Below are 17,778 nucleotides of genomic sequence, written 5' to 3'. Positions count from 1 at the left end.
TAAGTGGGTCACGATTTAAGACAATGTGGCGCATGTTCAACTTTATAATCTTTGGTTTCGGTTACCTCCATCTGGAGAAAGGAGCTTTATCTGAACTCAGGAGATCTATTGGCCGTAGAATGCGTATCATAGAGTCCATACACTAGAGATATGCTACAAAGATTTATATATCACTACGCCGGGATTAGACCATGTTGCGTACCCTCTATTGCAAGGAAGTCGGTACCAGTTCTGCTTCGAAGTCCACTCGGGAGAGGCATTTGTTCAACGACAGAATATATGACCCGCCCACATTACAGTAAATTTAGCTGCTTCAGGACCGGTTGCTTTAGCTAAAGAATGATTCTTTTCGTTTCATTGTAAAATACGCAGTTTTCAAACCTTTCTGATCTCTGAAGTGAGAATGCCTATTTCAGATACGATATTATCACCTCGAAGTAACACTGACTGAGATAATTTACTAAACAGTGAACCTAGTGCTTTCAAACATTGCGAAGAAAGGCAAGGTTAGCCTGATATGTCAGTTGGTCATCTGCTATAGATGTGAACTAGACCTCTGGCCTTATCGTCTTATATTCCACCATAGACCTCAAGCCAATCAAGCAGCCAACTAACAATCTTGTATCTCTTTCGCCCCTCAAATAGATGACTATGCATCAGACTTTATTGGAAGCATCTCCATATCCCTATTGGGAACAACGGCAGAAGTTTGGGATTCGCACTTCTTTCCTTTCAGGAGATATATTCACAGTGAGTCAGGGGAATGGAGTCTTAGTTTTTGCTAAGGAGATCAGACAAGCCAGCGAACCCATACAGGAATTCAGGCCGGACTTTGGCAGCAGACTCTACATCTAGCCCATAACTAACCTCAGCCAAAACGATAAGCAGTCGATCAGCATTCTTCTTAGGTTTGTTTTGACTCCCGCCAGTGTCTTCACATCAGAGCTAGCATTATCAAATGCTCTACACGCGGCATGGATGATATCCACTCCGAAGCTGATGAGCAAATCGGTGCGTGAACATCTATGCTCGTCACTATATTTGCGTTTTCCTGGACCAGAGAGCTTTATGTTGGCAGATGTTGAGATGTCCTGGTGAATTAGCCCCCCGTTTCTTAATTGCATGTGGGCTGAACAGCGAAGCTGGGCGACAAAGTGAAGGAGCAATAAGACTCAACATTAAATACATTCTCCGTGTCTTACTAGTTGTTTTACACGACCTAAGGATGTACTTAGTACATCTGATATTCGCTCAAGAGAGACATTCGACAGGTTATCTATAACGCCATCCACATGTTCTTCCATTGCTTGCGCCAGCTCTGACATTCTCCACACGCTTGGTGTTCTATTTTGCCAGTGCAACGCCGTCAAACTGTATAATGAGCACCAGCCCCTACAATCAATGATTCTATAAGCTCAACAATTTCGCAATGACAGTTGTGGCGTCCTACTTCACACGCGGTGGCACCTTTACCCCGCTCTTGTTTCCCATGCTCGACATAAGCAGCGCGCGAACAGAGTTGCCTCGAGCTACTACTGCCGCGTTAGAGACGGCGTTACAAGTCTTGGTAAATCCGCTACTTGTGATGAGAAGACAACCGAATCTACAAGAGTGCAACAAGATCTACTCATCGGTATCGCCTTGAGTGCGATCAGACTGGTGCAGCAATCTGCTCGAGACCAGTCACCACGGAGCTAGTACTATGCGTCTAACCTTCCTTTATCTTTGATGACACAAGCAATCGACAGCTATGGGCCGGCGGAGAGCATCGGCGAAGAGATCATAGACGTTCTTTTACCCCTCAACTCCCAGCATCCATGGCAAGCATTCGAGGTGGAACTGCACAGTCGATGGCAAATCCAACGTCACGGAGGGGGCCTGTAGTAGCCTGAAGTCTTTGAGGAGGATCTAGTTCGTATCCCCTAGTCTATGCTTTGCCAATGACTGTTTACAGGAAACTTTGTGGTAGAAGTGGGGTCATTACTTGACGGTTGATAAGCGCTGCCATAAAGAGAGACGGCTATGAGCCTATCCCGGCGCTGTTCGAAACGACGTTGCTCGGTGCATCTCTAATTATTTTGAAAGTTTGACAAAAGCTCACTGGAAGTATCTAGCAGGGATGCTTCACCCACATTAGTAACTTCTTCTAGCCTGTCTCTTCTGAAGTTCTGATAGAAGAGCGGGTAGAGAAGATGGACAGGGCGTCCTGACGTCACCGTCACACAAGTGTCCAGTGTACATACTGCGGTCACGTGAGGGACACGCGGCACGGGGCCCCCAGGTGCAGGTGGATCCCGTCGGTGACGGTGAGCTCTCCCTTGGTTGAGACCAGATAAGGCGGAAGCTCAGAGGTCGACGCGGCCGGTGCAGGTCCATGACAATTAGACCGCTCATCACTGCTACATCAGCTCTTGTCGTGGCATCTTCAGCCTCTCTAAGACCAGTGTGCTTGGTCTTCCAATCTCACAACCTCTCGCATTGACCACACTGTCATACAGTGGCCGATAACCTACGTTACCCGACCGGGTCTCTGGGTTGATTAACGGAGCACGGTCCACACGAGACCATCTCTCGCGGACTTGCTGGACTATCTTGATGATACCCTGAAAAGTGGGTTGCAGGGCGATTCCACTGCGAAAGCTGCGTGACAAGCTTTCTCTATATATACACACTCTTCATTAACCATGTTGAACCTCAATATCTTCCGGCTACTGGCCGATCTCTCCCATATCTCTTCCAAATGCGTCTTGATATGGGCTATCCATCGAAATAAGAGCGCAGAAGGTCCGTATACCAAACTTGCATCTTTTGCAGTGTGCTTGCGAGCTAAGCATTGTTTCACATAACAGGAGTCTCCCTCCTCACGCAGATGCTGTATGCCTTGGTGTTTGTGACTCGTTATCTCGACCTTTTCTCGAAGGCGGGATGGAGGCACTTCTACCTCGTATTCTTCAAGCTATTTTATATCATTTCCTCATTCTACGTTATATACCTGATGATGAGAGTATTTCCTCGGACACGGGAAAGGGAACGAGCTTGGAAGATGGCTATAATATCGGTCGCTCTATCTTTGGTTCTGGCACCCATATCCATCGTCATCTTTTATCGTGGCTATCCCGATAGATGGTTCACGGAGGTAAGTTGAATGGTTCGCATCGGGCCTGTTGGATTCGCTAACCAAACCGCGATGATATGCAGACTTGCTGGACTTTCTCGATTATATTAGAGTCCGTTTGTGTCCTCCCTCAATTGTTGCTCCTGCGTCAGACCACTGTTCCGACAGTCATCGATTCATACTACCTGCTTATGCTGGGATCGTATCGCGCCTTCTATATACTCAATTGGCTTGTGCGGGGACTGGGCTCTGAGGGTCATTGGGACGTGATTGCAGACCTCTACGGTGTCATCCAGACGGCTTTCTACATTGATTTCGCCTGGGTTTACTACTCCCGCCAACGGGTTAAGCTCCGAAATGGCGGGGTCGTCGACTCGGAAGATTTCCGTCACAGCTGGCTAGTGAACAAGATACTGAATTTCCGGGGGCGAAGGAGTGCAGATGAGGAGCAGAATCTGAATGAGGAGGACGTGGAGGACGAGGAGGTCGCAGGTGGTGGTAGACCAAGGAACAACCGCTGGGGAGCAAGAGGGATCTCCGTCTCGGCCGACGATACGCTAGGAAATCATCGTGGGACAAGCCAAGACGAGGGCCTAGAAGGGTTCTTAGAAGATGAAGACGACGACGATGACAATAACGGGTACCCTGTGAACGGGGGCGTTCGTCCGAAGCAGTCGGCTGGGGTAACGGGCAGTCACGAATGAATCGTCTGCCCTTAATCCCCATATATAGAAACCCTGCTGCAGATCAGCCGGTTTTGGTTACACGATTCATTGTCCTCGGGGCATTATATACTTCCCTAGGGCTCGTTCTCCCCCTTTCGCTCCGTTCATGGTCTCTTTTCTTTGTTGCTCGGATTTTTGTTCGCATGGAATTTCTCTCACGTCATTAAGTTTTTTCACAATTTCAAACTATTACTGTTTTCTTGGAAATGTAGTAATGCAGAATGGGTCCAAATTGAATTAGGACACGGACACGGGCATTTTGACTGCCAACTCGACCATTGCTGACAGTTAGATCATCCATGATTCAGTGGCAGGGTTGATAGTTAACTAGATTGAGATGAGATCATCCCCCAGCATCCGAGGGGCTATAGGTGAAACACAGGTGAAAACGACCCCATTGTTTCAAGACTGCAACCAGCCATCGCTGCGCCTGCCCATAGCCACAGCTCCTCGTGTGGGCATTGGACCATAGAAGGGGAACCCAGGTAAAGGGGGAAAGATGAGAGGGGAGAACGAAGGGGCCAATTTGAGGGCAAAAAACGCCTAGGCGACAACCTTGCCCTCATTCGGCAAATCCGGCATTGACCGACATCCTCCTGCTCTTGAGCAGATCCGCGCCCGGTCCAAAATAGATCATTACTGGTGTTAGCGCGTGAGCCTGAGGACGGGCCTTTTCATTCCCTTCCTCTTCGATCATGAAGGGGAATTACTAGCATCAATGACAAGGTGGCATCCACTAACCCTGAGGGGAAACCGAGAGACCCCAGTGACATCACGTGGATGCGCCCCGGGGGCCCCGATCGTTCGACTCGCTGAAAGAATGAAGATCATCCACATGGCGGTGATGTGCGCAAACCCGACAGGATGAGGGGCCCTCGATGACACGCCGGTCAGAAGGCCGTTCCATAGGGCCAAATCCCTCGCGAACGCCGAAAGGGAATCCAGTACGCAAATCTTGCGTGAAGTGCACTAACCGAAATTCCAGAACATGACGGCCTCCCCGAGAAAACCGGCGATTCCTTAGGCGCCATTGCCATGGCGGGAATCTCCGGTCTGGAAGAATGGTTGGAGATGAGCGTTCTGTGAAGCAACTTGCACATCTTGGACAGAACCACCCGCCTCCATCCTCATCTTGTCTGGCGCGTAACTCACCATTCCCTTCGGGGACACGTGGCTTTGGTTGAACGCAGGTAGCCGGCAGGATGAGCACTGGACCGGTCATATCTTAACCTGCTGGGCCCAGGGGACAGCTTTCCCGGCTCCCGCGCATGAGTGGACTGTATGGGAGAGAGACCATACATTATGGCGGATGGATTTGGTGGTCAGACACCTCGACTCCGTAGGGCGATTACACTAGTCCGATCGCAAAACCACAACAAGCATGTCTCCCCATGTCTGTCAGACAAGCCCGCCAGCCTAGCCTAGTCCAGTCTGTTCTGATCCACCGGGATTTGCAGCCGCAGCGACGGAGAAGCGCTTAATGGCCTATCTTTCCGTGCTACCCCTGCTCATGGAGCTTCCTTGATGCTCTCCTCCGGTTTTGCTGGTGACCGTGTATCCTCCACAGCTTTCCGAACAGGATTTAGTTGCGTCCGGCTAACAAAGCACCAGAATCCTGGCTGATGACCTACCGTTGTTGGGGCTGCGTCTAGTAGCTTGTCAATTCGTCTTCACTTGGCCGCTCTCACCCTCCATCTCCACCTCCCGTAGCGGCTAGGAAACTGGCGATGCGTTCATCTGCCGTTCGGAGACTTTGCTTGTGTATTTTTTCTACGGTTTTTGACGGATTTGTAGTCATTTCAATTATTTGTTATTATACTTTTGTCACTTTTCATTTAATTTCTTTACCCGGAACTTCCTTATCCGCTAGGCTTTCTCCGGTGAATTCGACCATTAGCACAACTGTCAGCGCAGGCGCTAACCACTGCTTGCGATTTGATATGGACTTTGGGCGGTTCGCTAAAGTATCGGTTTTTATCACTCTTGCCATGGCATTACCCATTCGACAGTGCCCACTTTAGGGATCCAGTACATCGGAACTAAGATCGCAGCAGGTACTGCCTTGCTCTTGAGTAACGTGGGTGGGCCTGGGAATGCAAAGTCTGAGCCCCGGGGGGTGTTTGGGGGCTGGATTGTCTCCCTTCTCATGTCATGTCAAAAGATGAGAAATTATTTCTCTCTCCTTCCCTGCCCCTCTAGAAAATGGAGCCCTTCGCCTGGAATCAGCGGGCGCTTAAATGCAGGCGCATGGTCATACCTACACCTCTGATTGCGATTCAATTTTTGCGGCACAGTGAAGTGGGCGGTACCTACCATGTTCACTAAAGTTCTCTAAGCCCGATCACCAAAAGGCTTCACACTCTGTCCTGCCTTGCGAGGCATCTCGTCTTTCGTTGATATCTCTTCCTCGAGTATATGAACCCACACGCACGTCCATCAAACTTCTTCTCTGTCTTTTTGCATTTCACTCCAAAAGCAATCTTTGCCTTCCACCTGACGATTACGACATTGTGAAGAACTATTATTCCTTTTCTACCTGACTCATTCTGAAAGAAGACTTCTTAATCACTCTGCTCGTTCATTCGCTCAGCTTAATCATCTTATTATCTTAGTTTCTTTGCCACTGCTGGCGGTCTGCCCTCTTGCGTGTTTCATCCACGTTACATTCATTTCACAATAACAGCCCCTGCAACACTCGCAATTAAGAAAACGCACACTGGGCTTCCCAATGTATCCTCAAACACCCATCGGATACTCGGCGCCGATGGTGTTCAGCCATGGTGGCTCCAACCCCGGAGATGGACTTGACGAGTACTATGCTAGTATGCAGCCTCAGTGGACCGCACTCGATACTGTACGTTGTATTCAGATGTCATTAGATCACCACTTGCTAACCAGTCCCGCATATAGTCGCCTTATACAGGTGTCAGCAATCCTTATACCACCGCAGCAGCTTTCCCGTCTGGTGCCATCTTGACTCCGATCAGCCTTCCGGATAGCTCCTTTAGACCAAGCCCGGTGCTCAGCCATCACTCACAGGAATTCCACTACAACGTTCCCGAGTCTGTCCCACCACAAGGCCTAGGCATCACCGCACCCTTTCCCAGCAGTTTCCCCCGCACAGTCACCGCAGGTCTGGGACACACATCCGAGGAACCCGACTTTGGCTTCAGTGAAGTCATCTTGTCACCTCAACCACCACCTGCAAAGAGGGCTCGACGTGGACCTAAGCAGGCGGTCACACCCCGGGAAGCACCGGTTACGATACTACCTAATCCTGAAGGACTCCAGCGCATGGAGCAAGAGCGACGACAAGGGGCAACCGACGCTCAGAACAGCCAAAGGCCTCGGGCTCCGGGCCGTGGGAGGAGAGACCCGCAAGCTGAGGAGGAAGACGCATTTGTGGAGCGGCTTCGGGAGCAGAATCTAGCCTGGAAGGTGATCCGGGAGATGTTCCGGAACAAGTTCCACAAGGATGCCTCGGAGGCACGTCTACAGATGCGCATGTTGCGACGACGGAAGGAGCGGTTGGCACGGTGGGATGAAAACGATGTGAGTACGTGCGCCGGGAGTAGTCGCAAATTGTCAACTAATTAACGATCAAGTCATCCAGATCCGACTGCTCATAAGAGCGCGGGAATACTGGGAGCATGAGAAATACAACGTGATTGCACAAAAGGTGACAATCCTAGTACAACCTTGGCCCAATGAACCTTGCTAACTAGGCTACGAATATAGATGAGGGAGTTCGGAGCGGGACCGTACACTCCAGAGCAATGTGAAGCCCAATTGCGATACCTCGATGCGCAAAACCGGGAGCGTAGTGCTGGTCCGCGGACACGATTACCTGATCCTCAGCAATCGCGAAAGCGATCATGGTCAAAAGTGGCCTCCAGTGTGGCCAGTGGTAGTACGAAATAGCACTTTTTTTTTCCTTGGGACTGTACTTTTTTGACTTTTATTTATTTTTTTTTGGGGGGAGGGACGTTGAAGCGCATTATTGATTCCTTTGGGGCTTTCCTTTTTTTGGGGCGGAAATTACACGCAAGGATGATTGTTTACGTCTGGATGAGTTTTCTTTGTTTACTTAGATATACCCTGTGACCGATTGCATGCGAATGACATATTGCTGGACAAATTTTTGAGCAACGTGAATCTCAAATCATGAACTTTCTAAGGGAGTGTCTTGCACGCCAATCAAAGACGGGCTGTCTGGACGCTAATGCGACGAACAAAGAGACGAAGCCAGCGTCGTACAGCCTCTAGAGACTTTCCCACCTGCTAAGCGATCACAATTAAACTTTCTGGCCGTCTAACGGCTGAAGATCAGCTCGACTAGGGGCCCAGCTAGCCTCCTTTTGGTGTGGAAAAATGGCCGCATCTCGAGAGCTCAGTCCTTAGCCGCCAGCAGCCCCAAGCCACACGACAGCTGGAGGATCGCAGTCCCTATGAAAGAGCCGCGGGAGCTGATCCTCCACACGCTTACGTACAGATACATGTTGCCTAGCAGCTGCCTTGACTGGCGATGTTTTAGAAGGAATGCAGTCAGTGACTCAAAAGCAGTCTGGACCCGGAAAAAACCTACCCAGGTAAGTTTAGCCTGGTGTTACCGTCCAATGCAATGATATGCTCTGCCATGCCATGCACATGTACATGTTCATGTACAATGCACCTTTCAGCCGCAGTAGCAGGGATTTGTCAACTTCTTCCCACGACGCTGGTTTTACCGCCTGCTTTGGCTCATCGTGTTCATGGCACAGCTATCTCGCGCACACCGATGACAACATGATCATCGTCCTGCCTAGTATCTAATTGCCTTCCGTGAGATCCTGCCGTCCCTTTTTGCGCTAGCATGGCGGAGCAACTGGATCTCCAGAAACAAGCGCCAGGAATAGATACTGCGCTTCTAGCGTCGCTGTCGTCTTCCATCCCCTCCTTTGGGAGGCGGGGGGAGGGGAGGAGCTGAATGTTGTACACGTCTTTGCCGTTGCATTCATTCCGTTCGGACCTTCTCCGGGGCTCTAGAATGATAAGCGTCTTAGACAACACTAGCTATGAGGGTCGTGCATTCGTTCAACGTTACGGGGCTAGACAACCCAGCATCCGGGTTTACGAGAGGAAGGGTAGTAGCAGCAGGTGCCCGGGCTGTACACACCCGAAACTTAGGCTCTAATGCTCGTCCTCCCCTCCCTCCTCTTCTATATCCTCATCTATTATAGGGAACGTCAACAGGGCTGCCACCCCTCCTAGTCCATCAAGTCGCCTTCCACTCTCATGGTCGGAGCTGAGCACTCGCACCTCACCACCCTCGACATCCCGGACCCGATCTACCAGTGATACCCAGCGTTTGCGCTCCGCCACATCCTGCGACCTGAACAGTCGATTGGAGATGATCAGCACGCCGCCACCGCGGCCAACGGCACCCTGGTTGACAGCGAATTCAACCTCGCGGGGACCATACGTCGCTTTGTTGGTTTCTTTGCGCAGCTGGTCGAGAAAGTCGTCCATGAGCTTTGTCTCGCGCGCGTACTTGGTATCGGCAAGGATGGTCTTCACAGCCGGCGACTGCAGCACTTCCGCTAGCGAGTGCAGATAACCGGAAGCCGAGTGTACAACCACAATGCTGGGTAGAAGGCGTTTGAGCGCCGGCGTCGAAGTGGACGCCTGCGACTGTATGTACTTCTGGAACCCAGAGGCCACGAAGCCCGGCGATGCAAGGAGGACCGGCCGAACGGCCTCGCTGCTGGTGAGGGAAGCCGAGCTGGTGTTGAATTCAAGCTGGCGCAGCAGCGTATCGAGTGTAACCTGGAAAAACTTCGACATACCCTGTTTCCCCACCCCCAAGCCTGTCAGCATACACGAATAACCCCAACACTGGGATAGATATCGATCGCAGTACTACCCACCTTATCATGATCACCCCCACCATGTCGTTTCCTCGGCACCGACATCTCAACCTTCTGCTTTAGGATAGTCTGAAACTGTCCGATAAAGCAAATATGCGCCAACCCTTCCTGCATCACCACGGCCACGGCCTCCGCCCTCCGTTGTCCTCCTTCATCTACCGCATCCTTCAACATCTGCACCGCGATACTGTCCCATCCGACGCCCTCGCCATCCGCCCCGACTTCCTTTTCTAACGTGAAATTGCGATTGAGCTCGAGATCGAGCGTATGGTGCTGTCCGATCTTCGTATGGGCCGTCTCGTTCACAATCGTCCCGCTAACATGCAGCTGCGAGCTCTGCGGATCGAAGTCGAGGTTCTTGACGCGGATCTCGAGAGTCAAGTGAACTCGTGCTGAGCTGGTGGATCCAGTTTCTTGAGTTGTGGTGACGCGACGAATAGCGCTGGCGCGGAGGAGATCGTTCGGCCGGATGAGGTTGTATGCGTGCCACTGAAGCCGTTAGACATAGAGTAACCCCTCAACCAGGGGCAGAGTATACCGTACCATATCCTCAGGCTCCTCAGGACACAAGGTAACCGTTCCGGAGCCATTGTGCTCAATCTTGTTCTTGATGAGACGCATCTTGGCTGTAGGCTGGACAGCAAGGTTCCTCGCACAGCGGGGTAATGTTTTGATAACTGAGAGACAGCCTCGCGTCGGCAGCAGGTAAATTTCCTCCCTTTCAGTATGTTGATTTATATGCCCAGTGAGCAAATGTATCCTCCTAAGTAATATCACAATCACTTAAGGTATAGAAAGGTATAACAATCACCGTCTCCAACGGATAGATCCCCTTCCAATCAGGCTCTGGATGATGACGACCAAAGGGCTGCGGCAGCCTCAGGCCAGGACCAGCTGCGGGACCGTCCCAAAGCGGACTAGCGAGTGTGTCATCCGACCGAGGCTTATCGATAAGAGGGGAACCCTAAGACCTAAGCCCTGGTCGGAGATAAGATGATCAGATAATCCCATGCCGTATGAAGTGGGTTGATGTATCATAGTGGGTATGTCAGTTCGACGAAGAAACCACTATACAGACACCTCCTATAGATGCCAATCACTCCAGTAAAAGCAATTAAATGTCAAATACGAGAAAAAGAAAATAACGGACCACACCGGACCCTCTAATCCCGAGCTCTCATCTCGGCAGTATCTACTAGATTACTTGAACCCCCATGCCTTTCAGTTCTCGATCGACGTGGGGCGGGATGAGCGGCATTGACTTAATAATAGTTCGTTTCGTTTTCGGGTTTGAGGGAACTTGAGCTCCCGCGGCAGATATAAATTACCTCATAACTCTCCTGGTCGATCAATTGGCAGTTTAGTCCAGCACTTGCTTCTTATTCTACCCTTTCTCACACTTTGCTCTCCCCAAGGTTAGACTAGATACAAGGGGTACAGATCAAAATGGCCCTCTCACTACAATCAACCAAGAAAATGGTCTCGGGGTATGAGATCCCGGTTCTGGGATATGGTGTGAGTATTCTCCATCGTTTTCTCTGCAAGATATCATGAACTAACAAGAGTGTACTCTGTATAGGTCTATAAAACGTGCGTCCCTACTGACCTCCCTTTACCATACCAATCCAATCGCCTCCTCGATTAACTCATATTAAACAGTCCCCCCAATGTCACCGAATTCGTCACTCTCAAAGCATTGGAACTGGGATACCGTCATGTACGCACACCACCCCCCTCTTCAACCTGCAACACAACTAACCAAAACAATCCGGGGACGATTAGATCGACAGCGCCCAACTCTACAACAACGAAGCTGAATGCGCCCTGGGAATCCTACGCTCCAACATCCCCCGCTCTCAAATCTTCTACACGACCAAGATCCCCACTACGCACATGTCTTACGAGAAAGCCAAAGAGGCTATCGACGCTAGTCTAGCTGCTGCTAAAGGACTAGAGTATATTGACCTGTACGCCTATCCCAATCCCATTTCCCCCCTAAGAACCTACAATCCATACCTTCAATACTGATTTGGAAAATGTAGAATGCTCCTCCACGCCCCATACGGCGGCCGCACCGGCCGACTCGGCGCCTGGCGCGCGCTCGTCGAAGCCCAAGCAGCAGGAAAGATCCGCTCGCTGGGCGTATCGAACTACGGGATCCGGCACCTAGAAGAACTGGAAGATTATATTCGGGGCGGAGGGGGAGGCGAGATCTCTGTCGGGCAGTATGAGATCCATCCGTGGTGCGCGCGGGAGGATATTGTGTCTTGGTTGAGGGACAGGGGTGTGGTGGTTGAGGCGTATGCGCCGCTGGTGCAGGCGAAGAGGATGCAGGAGCCGGTGTTGAGGAAGTTGGCGCGGAAGTATGGGAAGAGTGAAGCGCAGGTTTTGGTGAGGTGGAGTTTGCAGAAGGTTTGTTTTCCCCCTTTCTTTCTACCGTATATGGGGTTGGGTGGTTTGGGGACGGGGTGTGGAAGATGCGAAGCTAACGAGGTCCGCGTAGGGATATGTGCCGCTGCCCAAGTCGGTGACTGAGTCGAGGATCGTGGAGAATTCGCAGGTGTTTGATTTCGAGTTGTCTGCGGAGGATATGGAGGAGTTGCAGACGGCGGAGTATGCACCTGTTAGTTGGGATCCGGCGAGGGATTCGCGGTTGTAGATGAGTAGATCACATGATATAGATGTGCTGAAAGAAGAATTAGCCATGAATCGAAGTCAGTATGAATAGAACAAAACAATAGTGAATAGAAACAAAGCAGACAACAATGAATAAGATAATCGACACGGAGTAAACAAGCGGTGATTGAAGTAATCTCGGCACAACATATCCCCGTCGCGGCCTCCTTCCGCAGTCCACCCCAACTACTACTACATCCATACAAACAGTATAATCAACAACACATTCATACTACACCCGAATACCTTCATGGCCTCTACACAATAACGTTCTTGACAGCACAGCATCCGCCCATGCCCCCCCGCCCTCAAATGTCTCCCCACACCCCGAAGGCCCCCCAAAATGCCCTCCCCAAGCAAGCGCATCATCCTCGAAAAGTCCCGCACCGTGCGCCGCCGCTACCAACGCAGCAACAAACGATTCCAATTCACCGCCTCGCAGATCGCGCGCATCGAGCGTGAACAAGAGCGCGAGAAACGCGCCGAGCAGCTCCGCGACAAGGAGAAGAAGCGAGTCGCAAATAAGAAGAAGAAAGCGGAGAAAGAGGCGCGCGATCGAGAGGAACGCAGGAGATTGGGGCGCATGGGATTGCCCGATCCGAATGCGCCCGTGCCGCCGTCGAGCCAGCCTCTGTTGTTCAATTTCATCAAGAGGAAGGATGGGGAGGATGGGGGAAGTCATAGCGGTGGTGGGGATACTGAGGTAGATGAGGGAGGGGATACGGAGGTGGATGAGGATCTTTTGGAAGATTTGGAGGCTGTTTTTGATGCTGCTGAGGCTGATGCTGTTGGAGATTTGGATTTGGATTTGGATACTGGGGATGAGGGGGAAGGTGCTGGGAATATTGTGGATGAGTCTACGGTTTGCGATCAGGCTGAGGGGGATGGTAGTGAACAGCGGGTTCAGGCTAAAGAGGAGGATGAGTTCTCTGATTGTTCTATCTTTTATGATGAGGATATCATCAAAGAAACGGGGAATACTGCTGCGCCGAACCAGCCTGAGCTGCAAGATAAGCTGCAGACCCCGACTAAGCCGCAGGACCAGGCTCACCCGGAGAGCCACTCAGTTGACGATTCATTTCAAGACGACACGGCACTCCTACTCGAAGAGTTCGGCCACGAATTCGAGATAGACGAGGAATTCGAGCAAGCATTGGTTGCGCTGGATGCCGTGTGATCCGAATACTTTATAGTATACTGGCACATAAACCAACCGCTTCCGACCCGAAGGCGATCCGCATGTCGGATAGCGGTGCCCCTCGTCGGCTCGGGCGGTGATAAGCTGGCGGCTCGCCTCCCCGCCACGAATCCGTTGATCCGACGGATTCAAACACGGTGGGTGAATAGGGTGAATGATGGTAAGCTGTATTGGCATGCAGCGGATGCAGTGAGAAAGATGGATATCGGAAACTGAAAGTCGTGGTGGAAAGAGGCCAAAATGTTGAGACCACAGCTCCCCGCACATGACGTCGGCGAACAGAGCTAGATGCCTATCCGATCGATTATCTCCGGCATCTGCATCTCCCCCCTCAACATTCTCTTACCTTTCATCACTATCCATTGGAAAGACAGACCAGAAGAGACATCATGCCGACCGTCACCGTCAACAACCACCAAATCTACTACGCCGATACCCACCCGGACGGTGCTCCGGCCAACGGCCAGACCTTCATCTTCATCCACGGCCTGGGCTCGTCACAAAACTACTACTTTCCAGTCCTTCCTTACCTGAGTAACCACCGCTGTATCACTCTCGATACCTACGGCTCAGCCCGATCCACATACACCGGCGACGCCATCAGCATCGCATCGATCGCATCCGATGTCATCGGGGTCCTAGACGCACTGCAAGTGCCCAAGGCAGTGGCCGTCGGCCACTCAATGGGCGGCCTCGTAGTGACGCTACTAGGCGCACAGTACGGCGACCGCATCTCGGGTGTCGTGGCTATCGGGCCTACTCACCCGTCCGAGAAGCTCGCAGAGGTGATGACGCAGCGCAGCGAGACAGTCTCAAAGGGTAAGCACCACAGCCACAAGACAACAATCAACACTGACTGACATCTACATTCAGCTGGCATGGAACCCATGGCAAACACCATTCCCAACGGAGCAACCGGCTCCCGCAGCTCCGCACTTGTCAAGTCGTTCATTCGCGAACTGCTCATCGGACAGAACCCCAAGGGCTACGCGGCGCTCTGCCAGGCGATTGCCAATGCACCGGTGATTGATTACTCGGCGATCACGGCGCCGTTCCTGCTGATTGCGGGAGAGGAGGACAAGTCGGCGTCGATGGAGGGATGCGAGCATATTCATGCGCGGGTGTCGACTGCGCAGAAGAAGTTGCAGGTGTTGCAGAGAGTCGGACATTGGCATTGTTTGGAGGCGCCGGAGGAGGTTGGAAGTGCTATTGGGGAGTTTGCACAAACCTTGTAGCTAGCCTGTCTTTTGGACTAGATCGTATCATGTGATGCAAGCTGTATTCATAGCGTATGAATGATATGATTAGATACCTCGATACCTCAAGGTACGAACAAGTACGTGATGGACTTGCATCTGTTACATTCATAGCACATGACCAAGTCACTCTACGCAGCAAAATGCATAGACCAGATGTATAATAGAAAACCGCGCATAGAATCCTTTTTCCCACATATCATAAGAACAAATCTTTTAGAATAATAGATAAGATAATTTTGAAACTAGATTAGATAAATCATTTCTGCGCCGGCGCCCGCACCAACTTCACATCATACTCCAACTCAAGACCAGCTTGAGGATCATCCTTGCGAGGCACGAAATCGACAATCAGCGAATCCTTGACCGCAAACACCGAGTCATTGGTGAGATATTTATCCTTGGAATCGAAGATTTGCGTTGTGAGGGGCTTGTAGCCATCGTATGTAGCCTGCATCACACCATCATTAGCACCACGTCCGATAAGAAAACAAAACAACAATAGGGTAAAAGGGTATACATACAATAATATGAATATGCGCTGGTCTAAACGGATGTCTATCCATCAACTCGAGCAGCTTTCCAGCGGGACCTATACCACACACACATCACTAGTTAGCCACAACCCAACCCAATCATCCACTAACATGAAAGAAAAGGGAAGGAACAATACCATCATCAGGAACCGGATACGGCGTCGGCCTCAAGCAATAGAAGCTATACCGTCCCTGCTCATCCGTCCTAAACTTCCCACGGAGATTAAACTCCTCCTGCTTGGGATCCTGCTGCTCATACAACCCATTCGTACTAGCCTGCCACACCTCGACCGTCGCACCGACGAGTGGCTTCTTCGTCTCATAGTCCACGACCTGGCCGTGCATAAATGTCATTTCACCATCGGGAGGCGGGGTCAGCACGATGTTGGCGCCGTTGTCACGGTAGGGGGTGTCGGCGCGGAAGAAGGGGCCGAGGATGGCGGTTGCGGTGGGGGCGTCGGGAGCTTCGTTGGCTAGGGTATATGTGATTTCATCTACTAGGCTATTATATTGTTGATAAAAAAAATTAGTATGTGGGTGGTGATTGGGGGAAGGGTGGTGACATACGACTCCAGTCCAATCACATCACAAACAAGCTGTCCCTCATTACGCTTATCGTCGCTCATTTGACCAGCCCAGTTCAGGAGCTTCACGCCGGCCATCCATTCATCGACGGTCAGTTCGTTCTCGCGCGCGTAGTCGTGGACGTGGCGGATGAGGCCGGTCATCAGTTGGCGGAAGCGCGGGGTCGTTTTGGGACCCATGCTGTTGATGACGTTGTCGGTGAAGTTGGGGTCGAAGCGCGGCATTTTGCTTCTTTTTTCTCTTGATTCCCTTAATTTGAGGTGAATGGGGGTATAGAAGGTATACAGGTCCTGGGGTATAGGTGAGGGATAGATGTAGAAAAGGGATCAGTAAAGTCTAAAGTAAGATGGTATTAGATAGTTATATAGTGGTGAGTTGGTGATTGTTAATGGATCCCCCGGATTCGCTGTCGCTGATTCGGAAAGCCACTTTGGCGCTGATCGGATGACGTTCCGATGCTCTTCCCCGCACGCTTCGGAAGGAATTAAGGAATTATTGAGAGATTCCCCACGCAATTGCCTGATGCTTGCATAGGATATGCATTCACTAGCTACTTATCCACCATATCCACCATCATATGCAAATATTATGGGTTAAGGACGATTCTTTCCCGTCGGACCCTTCTTGTGTCTAGTCCCCTTTTGTGCCCATTCCGACGGCCACTCCTGCACCACCTGTCCGCGTTCCCAAATCTTGCCCATCTTGCGCTCCACCACCACATCCACAAATTCCAACGGCACTATCTTCTCTTTCTCCCCTTCCTTCCCACCGTCTTTATCAACATCCACACCCTCACTAAGAATTACCCCATTCTCACTCCTCCAAAACGGGCACCCCGCGCTCAGCGCCTTCTCCAAATCCACATAAATCAACACCTGCGCATCCCTGCGCATCCCCGAAATAACCTGTCCCGGCGCGGCCACCGCATTCCCCGCCAACACATCCTCCACGGCTGGACCCGTCGCAAAATGTACCTGGTTGCGGCCCATGCAGCGTAGTCCGCCGGAGGAGAAGATGGCCGGCCACGCGGAGTGGAATGTGCCGTGGACGACGGTGCGGGGCAGTTTGTCTTTGTCGGAGAGGGAGAGTTTCTCGAGGAGGTGCGCAGCTTCAACGGTCTTGATGCTGTGGCCTTGCGTCGCGCGGATGAGGTAGTGTGAGGGATTGGGGTCGGTGGTGGTTGCGGCGAGGGCGGTGGTTGTGGTGGTTGTGTCGGTGGATTCTGGTTCTGATGCTGCTTCTGCTTTTACTTCGGTTTCTGTGGTGGTGGTGGTGGCGGTGGTGGTGGTGGGTTCTGTAGACGTAGATGTAGATGTAGGGGCTGCTGTAGGTTGGGATGTAGATGGTGTGTATAGCAGCGCGAACCGCTTCTTATCGGAGTTCGCGACGGCGTCGACGATCTCCGGGAAGGTGACTTGTAGGGATTTAAGCTTGCGCCATGCTAGCTGTATACCATATTGACATTGAATTAGTATTTCATTTCCGAAGTATGGGATCTGCTGCAGCAAACGCACCACATCAGACACGTTGGCGTAGCCTTGCGCATCTATCGGTAGGCCTTCTTTTTCGGCGGCGTGACGGAGAAGCAGACTTAGTGCTTTGGAGACCGTGACGGCGCGGCTGGCGGTAGGGCGACCTTTAGGCATGATGACCTTGCTGAATAGATCAACCACAATGGTAAATGGAAATTGATAGAAATGGAATGAAGTCACAGATGGAGTTGTCGAGGAGATGTGCGGAGTGAAGATGGAGGGGCTCGGCGGAACTTTTCCACCTCCGCG

At 51.4% G+C, this 17,778-nt stretch overlaps 9 protein-coding genes across 9 annotated transcripts; 5 read left to right on the top strand and 4 right to left on the bottom strand.

Annotated features, from left to right (window-relative positions):
• Positions 1-2,539: 2,539 nt before the first annotated feature.
• On the top strand, positions 2,540-4,012 carry ASPBRDRAFT_552305 (ER lumen protein-retaining receptor). Its single transcript, XM_067627364.1, has 3 exons — positions 2,540-2,784; positions 2,850-3,136; positions 3,199-4,012. The coding sequence occupies exons 1-3, from the start codon at positions 2,685-2,687 to the stop codon at positions 3,817-3,819; spliced, it is 1,008 nt and encodes a 335-aa protein (XP_067480027.1). The 5' UTR covers positions 2,540-2,684; the 3' UTR covers positions 3,820-4,012.
• ASPBRDRAFT_673092 (uncharacterized protein) lies at positions 4,013-5,128 on the bottom strand. Its single transcript, XM_067628867.1, has 3 exons — positions 4,993-5,128; positions 4,702-4,809; positions 4,013-4,510 (listed from the first exon to the last, which is right to left on the bottom strand). Exons 1-3 carry the CDS (start codon positions 5,060-5,062, stop codon positions 4,206-4,208), a joined length of 483 nt encoding a protein of 160 aa, XP_067480026.1. The 5' UTR covers positions 5,063-5,128; the 3' UTR covers positions 4,013-4,205.
• Positions 5,129-6,568: 1,440 nt separating this feature from the next.
• ASPBRDRAFT_122992 (uncharacterized protein) lies at positions 6,569-7,761 on the top strand (the record flags this gene model as incomplete). Its single annotated transcript, XM_067617558.1, has 4 exons — positions 6,569-6,694; positions 6,751-7,396; positions 7,446-7,519; positions 7,579-7,761. 4 exons carry the CDS (start codon positions 6,569-6,571, stop codon positions 7,759-7,761), a joined length of 1,029 nt encoding a protein of 342 aa, XP_067480025.1.
• Positions 7,762-8,569: 808 nt separating this feature from the next.
• ASPBRDRAFT_42499 (putative translation factor pelota) lies at positions 8,570-10,583 on the bottom strand. Its single transcript, XM_067624819.1, has 3 exons — positions 10,290-10,583; positions 9,747-10,235; positions 8,570-9,666 (listed from the first exon to the last, which is right to left on the bottom strand). Exons 1-3 carry the CDS (start codon positions 10,365-10,367, stop codon positions 9,010-9,012), a joined length of 1,224 nt encoding a protein of 407 aa, XP_067480024.1. The 5' UTR covers positions 10,368-10,583; the 3' UTR covers positions 8,570-9,009.
• Positions 10,584-11,192: 609 nt separating this feature from the next.
• Positions 11,193-12,405, top strand: ASPBRDRAFT_195444 (aldo/keto reductase family protein; the record flags this gene model as incomplete). The annotated part of the gene is made up of 6 exons (XM_067620866.1): positions 11,193-11,261; positions 11,326-11,336; positions 11,406-11,463; positions 11,529-11,713; positions 11,789-12,158; positions 12,250-12,405. The coding sequence occupies 6 exons, from the start codon at positions 11,193-11,195 to the stop codon at positions 12,403-12,405; spliced, it is 849 nt and encodes a 282-aa protein (XP_067480023.1).
• Positions 12,406-12,523: 118 nt separating this feature from the next.
• Positions 12,524-13,804, top strand: ASPBRDRAFT_552226 (uncharacterized protein). The gene has a single exon (XM_067627362.1). The coding sequence runs from the start codon at positions 12,766-12,768 to the stop codon at positions 13,597-13,599; it is 834 nt and encodes a 277-aa protein (XP_067480022.1). The 5' UTR covers positions 12,524-12,765; the 3' UTR covers positions 13,600-13,804.
• Positions 13,805-14,009: 205 nt separating this feature from the next.
• Positions 14,010-14,855, top strand: ASPBRDRAFT_29694 (alpha/beta fold hydrolase; the record flags this gene model as incomplete). The annotated part of the gene is made up of 2 exons (XM_067622690.1): positions 14,010-14,439; positions 14,494-14,855. The coding sequence occupies 2 exons, from the start codon at positions 14,010-14,012 to the stop codon at positions 14,853-14,855; spliced, it is 792 nt and encodes a 263-aa protein (XP_067480021.1).
• A 280-nt stretch (positions 14,856-15,135) lies between these two features.
• On the bottom strand, positions 15,136-16,221 carry ASPBRDRAFT_54572 (intradiol ring-cleavage dioxygenase; the record flags this gene model as incomplete). The annotated part of the gene is made up of 4 exons (XM_067627256.1): positions 15,136-15,327; positions 15,401-15,468; positions 15,550-15,914; positions 15,980-16,221. The coding sequence occupies 4 exons, from the start codon at positions 16,219-16,221 to the stop codon at positions 15,136-15,138; spliced, it is 867 nt and encodes a 288-aa protein (XP_067480020.1).
• A 369-nt stretch (positions 16,222-16,590) lies between these two features.
• Positions 16,591-17,643, bottom strand: ASPBRDRAFT_124454 (tRNA 2'-phosphotransferase; the record flags this gene model as incomplete). The annotated part of the gene is made up of 2 exons (XM_067617692.1): positions 16,591-17,442; positions 17,512-17,643. 2 exons carry the CDS (start codon positions 17,641-17,643, stop codon positions 16,591-16,593), a joined length of 984 nt encoding a protein of 327 aa, XP_067480019.1.
• Between the last annotated feature and the right edge of the window lie 135 nt (positions 17,644-17,778).

Source organism: Aspergillus brasiliensis (genome assembly GCF_001889945.1).
Source record: "Aspergillus brasiliensis CBS 101740 unplaced genomic scaffold ASPBRscaffold_5, whole genome shotgun sequence".
Taxonomy (NCBI): Eukaryota; Fungi; Ascomycota; class Eurotiomycetes; order Eurotiales; family Aspergillaceae; genus Aspergillus; species Aspergillus brasiliensis.
Note: the sequence above shows the minus strand (reverse complement) of the source record. Positions and strands in the feature narration are given on the sequence as shown.

Excerpts from the sequence above, each read along its gene's own strand:
- ASPBRDRAFT_552305 (XM_067627364.1), top strand. The coding sequence starts at position 2,685 with ATGTTGAACCTCAATATCTTCCGGCTACTGGCCGATCTCTCCCATATC. Across the intron at positions 2,785-2,849 it reads TCGAAATAAGAGCGCAGAAG|GAGTCTCCCTCCTCACGCAG; the intron begins GTCCGTATACCA and ends TTCACATAACAG. Across the intron at positions 3,137-3,198 it reads CCGATAGATGGTTCACGGAG|ACTTGCTGGACTTTCTCGAT; the intron begins GTAAGTTGAATG and ends GATGATATGCAG.
- ASPBRDRAFT_673092 (XM_067628867.1), bottom strand. The coding sequence starts at position 5,062 with ATGACCGGTCCAGTGCTCATCCTGCCGGCTACCTGCGTTCAACCAAAG. Across the intron at positions 4,810-4,992 it reads ACGTGTCCCCGAAGGGAATG|TGCACTTCACGCAAGATTTG; the intron begins GTGAGTTACGCG and ends AATTTCGGTTAG. Across the intron at positions 4,511-4,701 it reads CATCGAGGGCCCCTCATCCT|GCCCGTCCTCAGGCTCACGC; the intron begins GTCGGGTTTGCG and ends GGGAATGAAAAG.
- ASPBRDRAFT_42499 (XM_067624819.1), bottom strand. The coding sequence starts at position 10,367 with ATGCGTCTCATCAAGAACAAGATTGAGCACAATGGCTCCGGAACGGTT. Across the intron at positions 10,236-10,289 it reads CTGAGGAGCCTGAGGATATG|TGGCACGCATACAACCTCAT; the intron begins GTACGGTATACT and ends TAACGGCTTCAG. Across the intron at positions 9,667-9,746 it reads GTGGGGGTGATCATGATAAG|GGTATGTCGAAGTTTTTCCA; the intron begins GTGGGTAGTACT and ends GTGGGGAAACAG.
- ASPBRDRAFT_552226 (XM_067627362.1), top strand. The coding sequence starts at position 12,766 with ATGCCCTCCCCAAGCAAGCGCATCATCCTCGAAAAGTCCCGCACCGTG.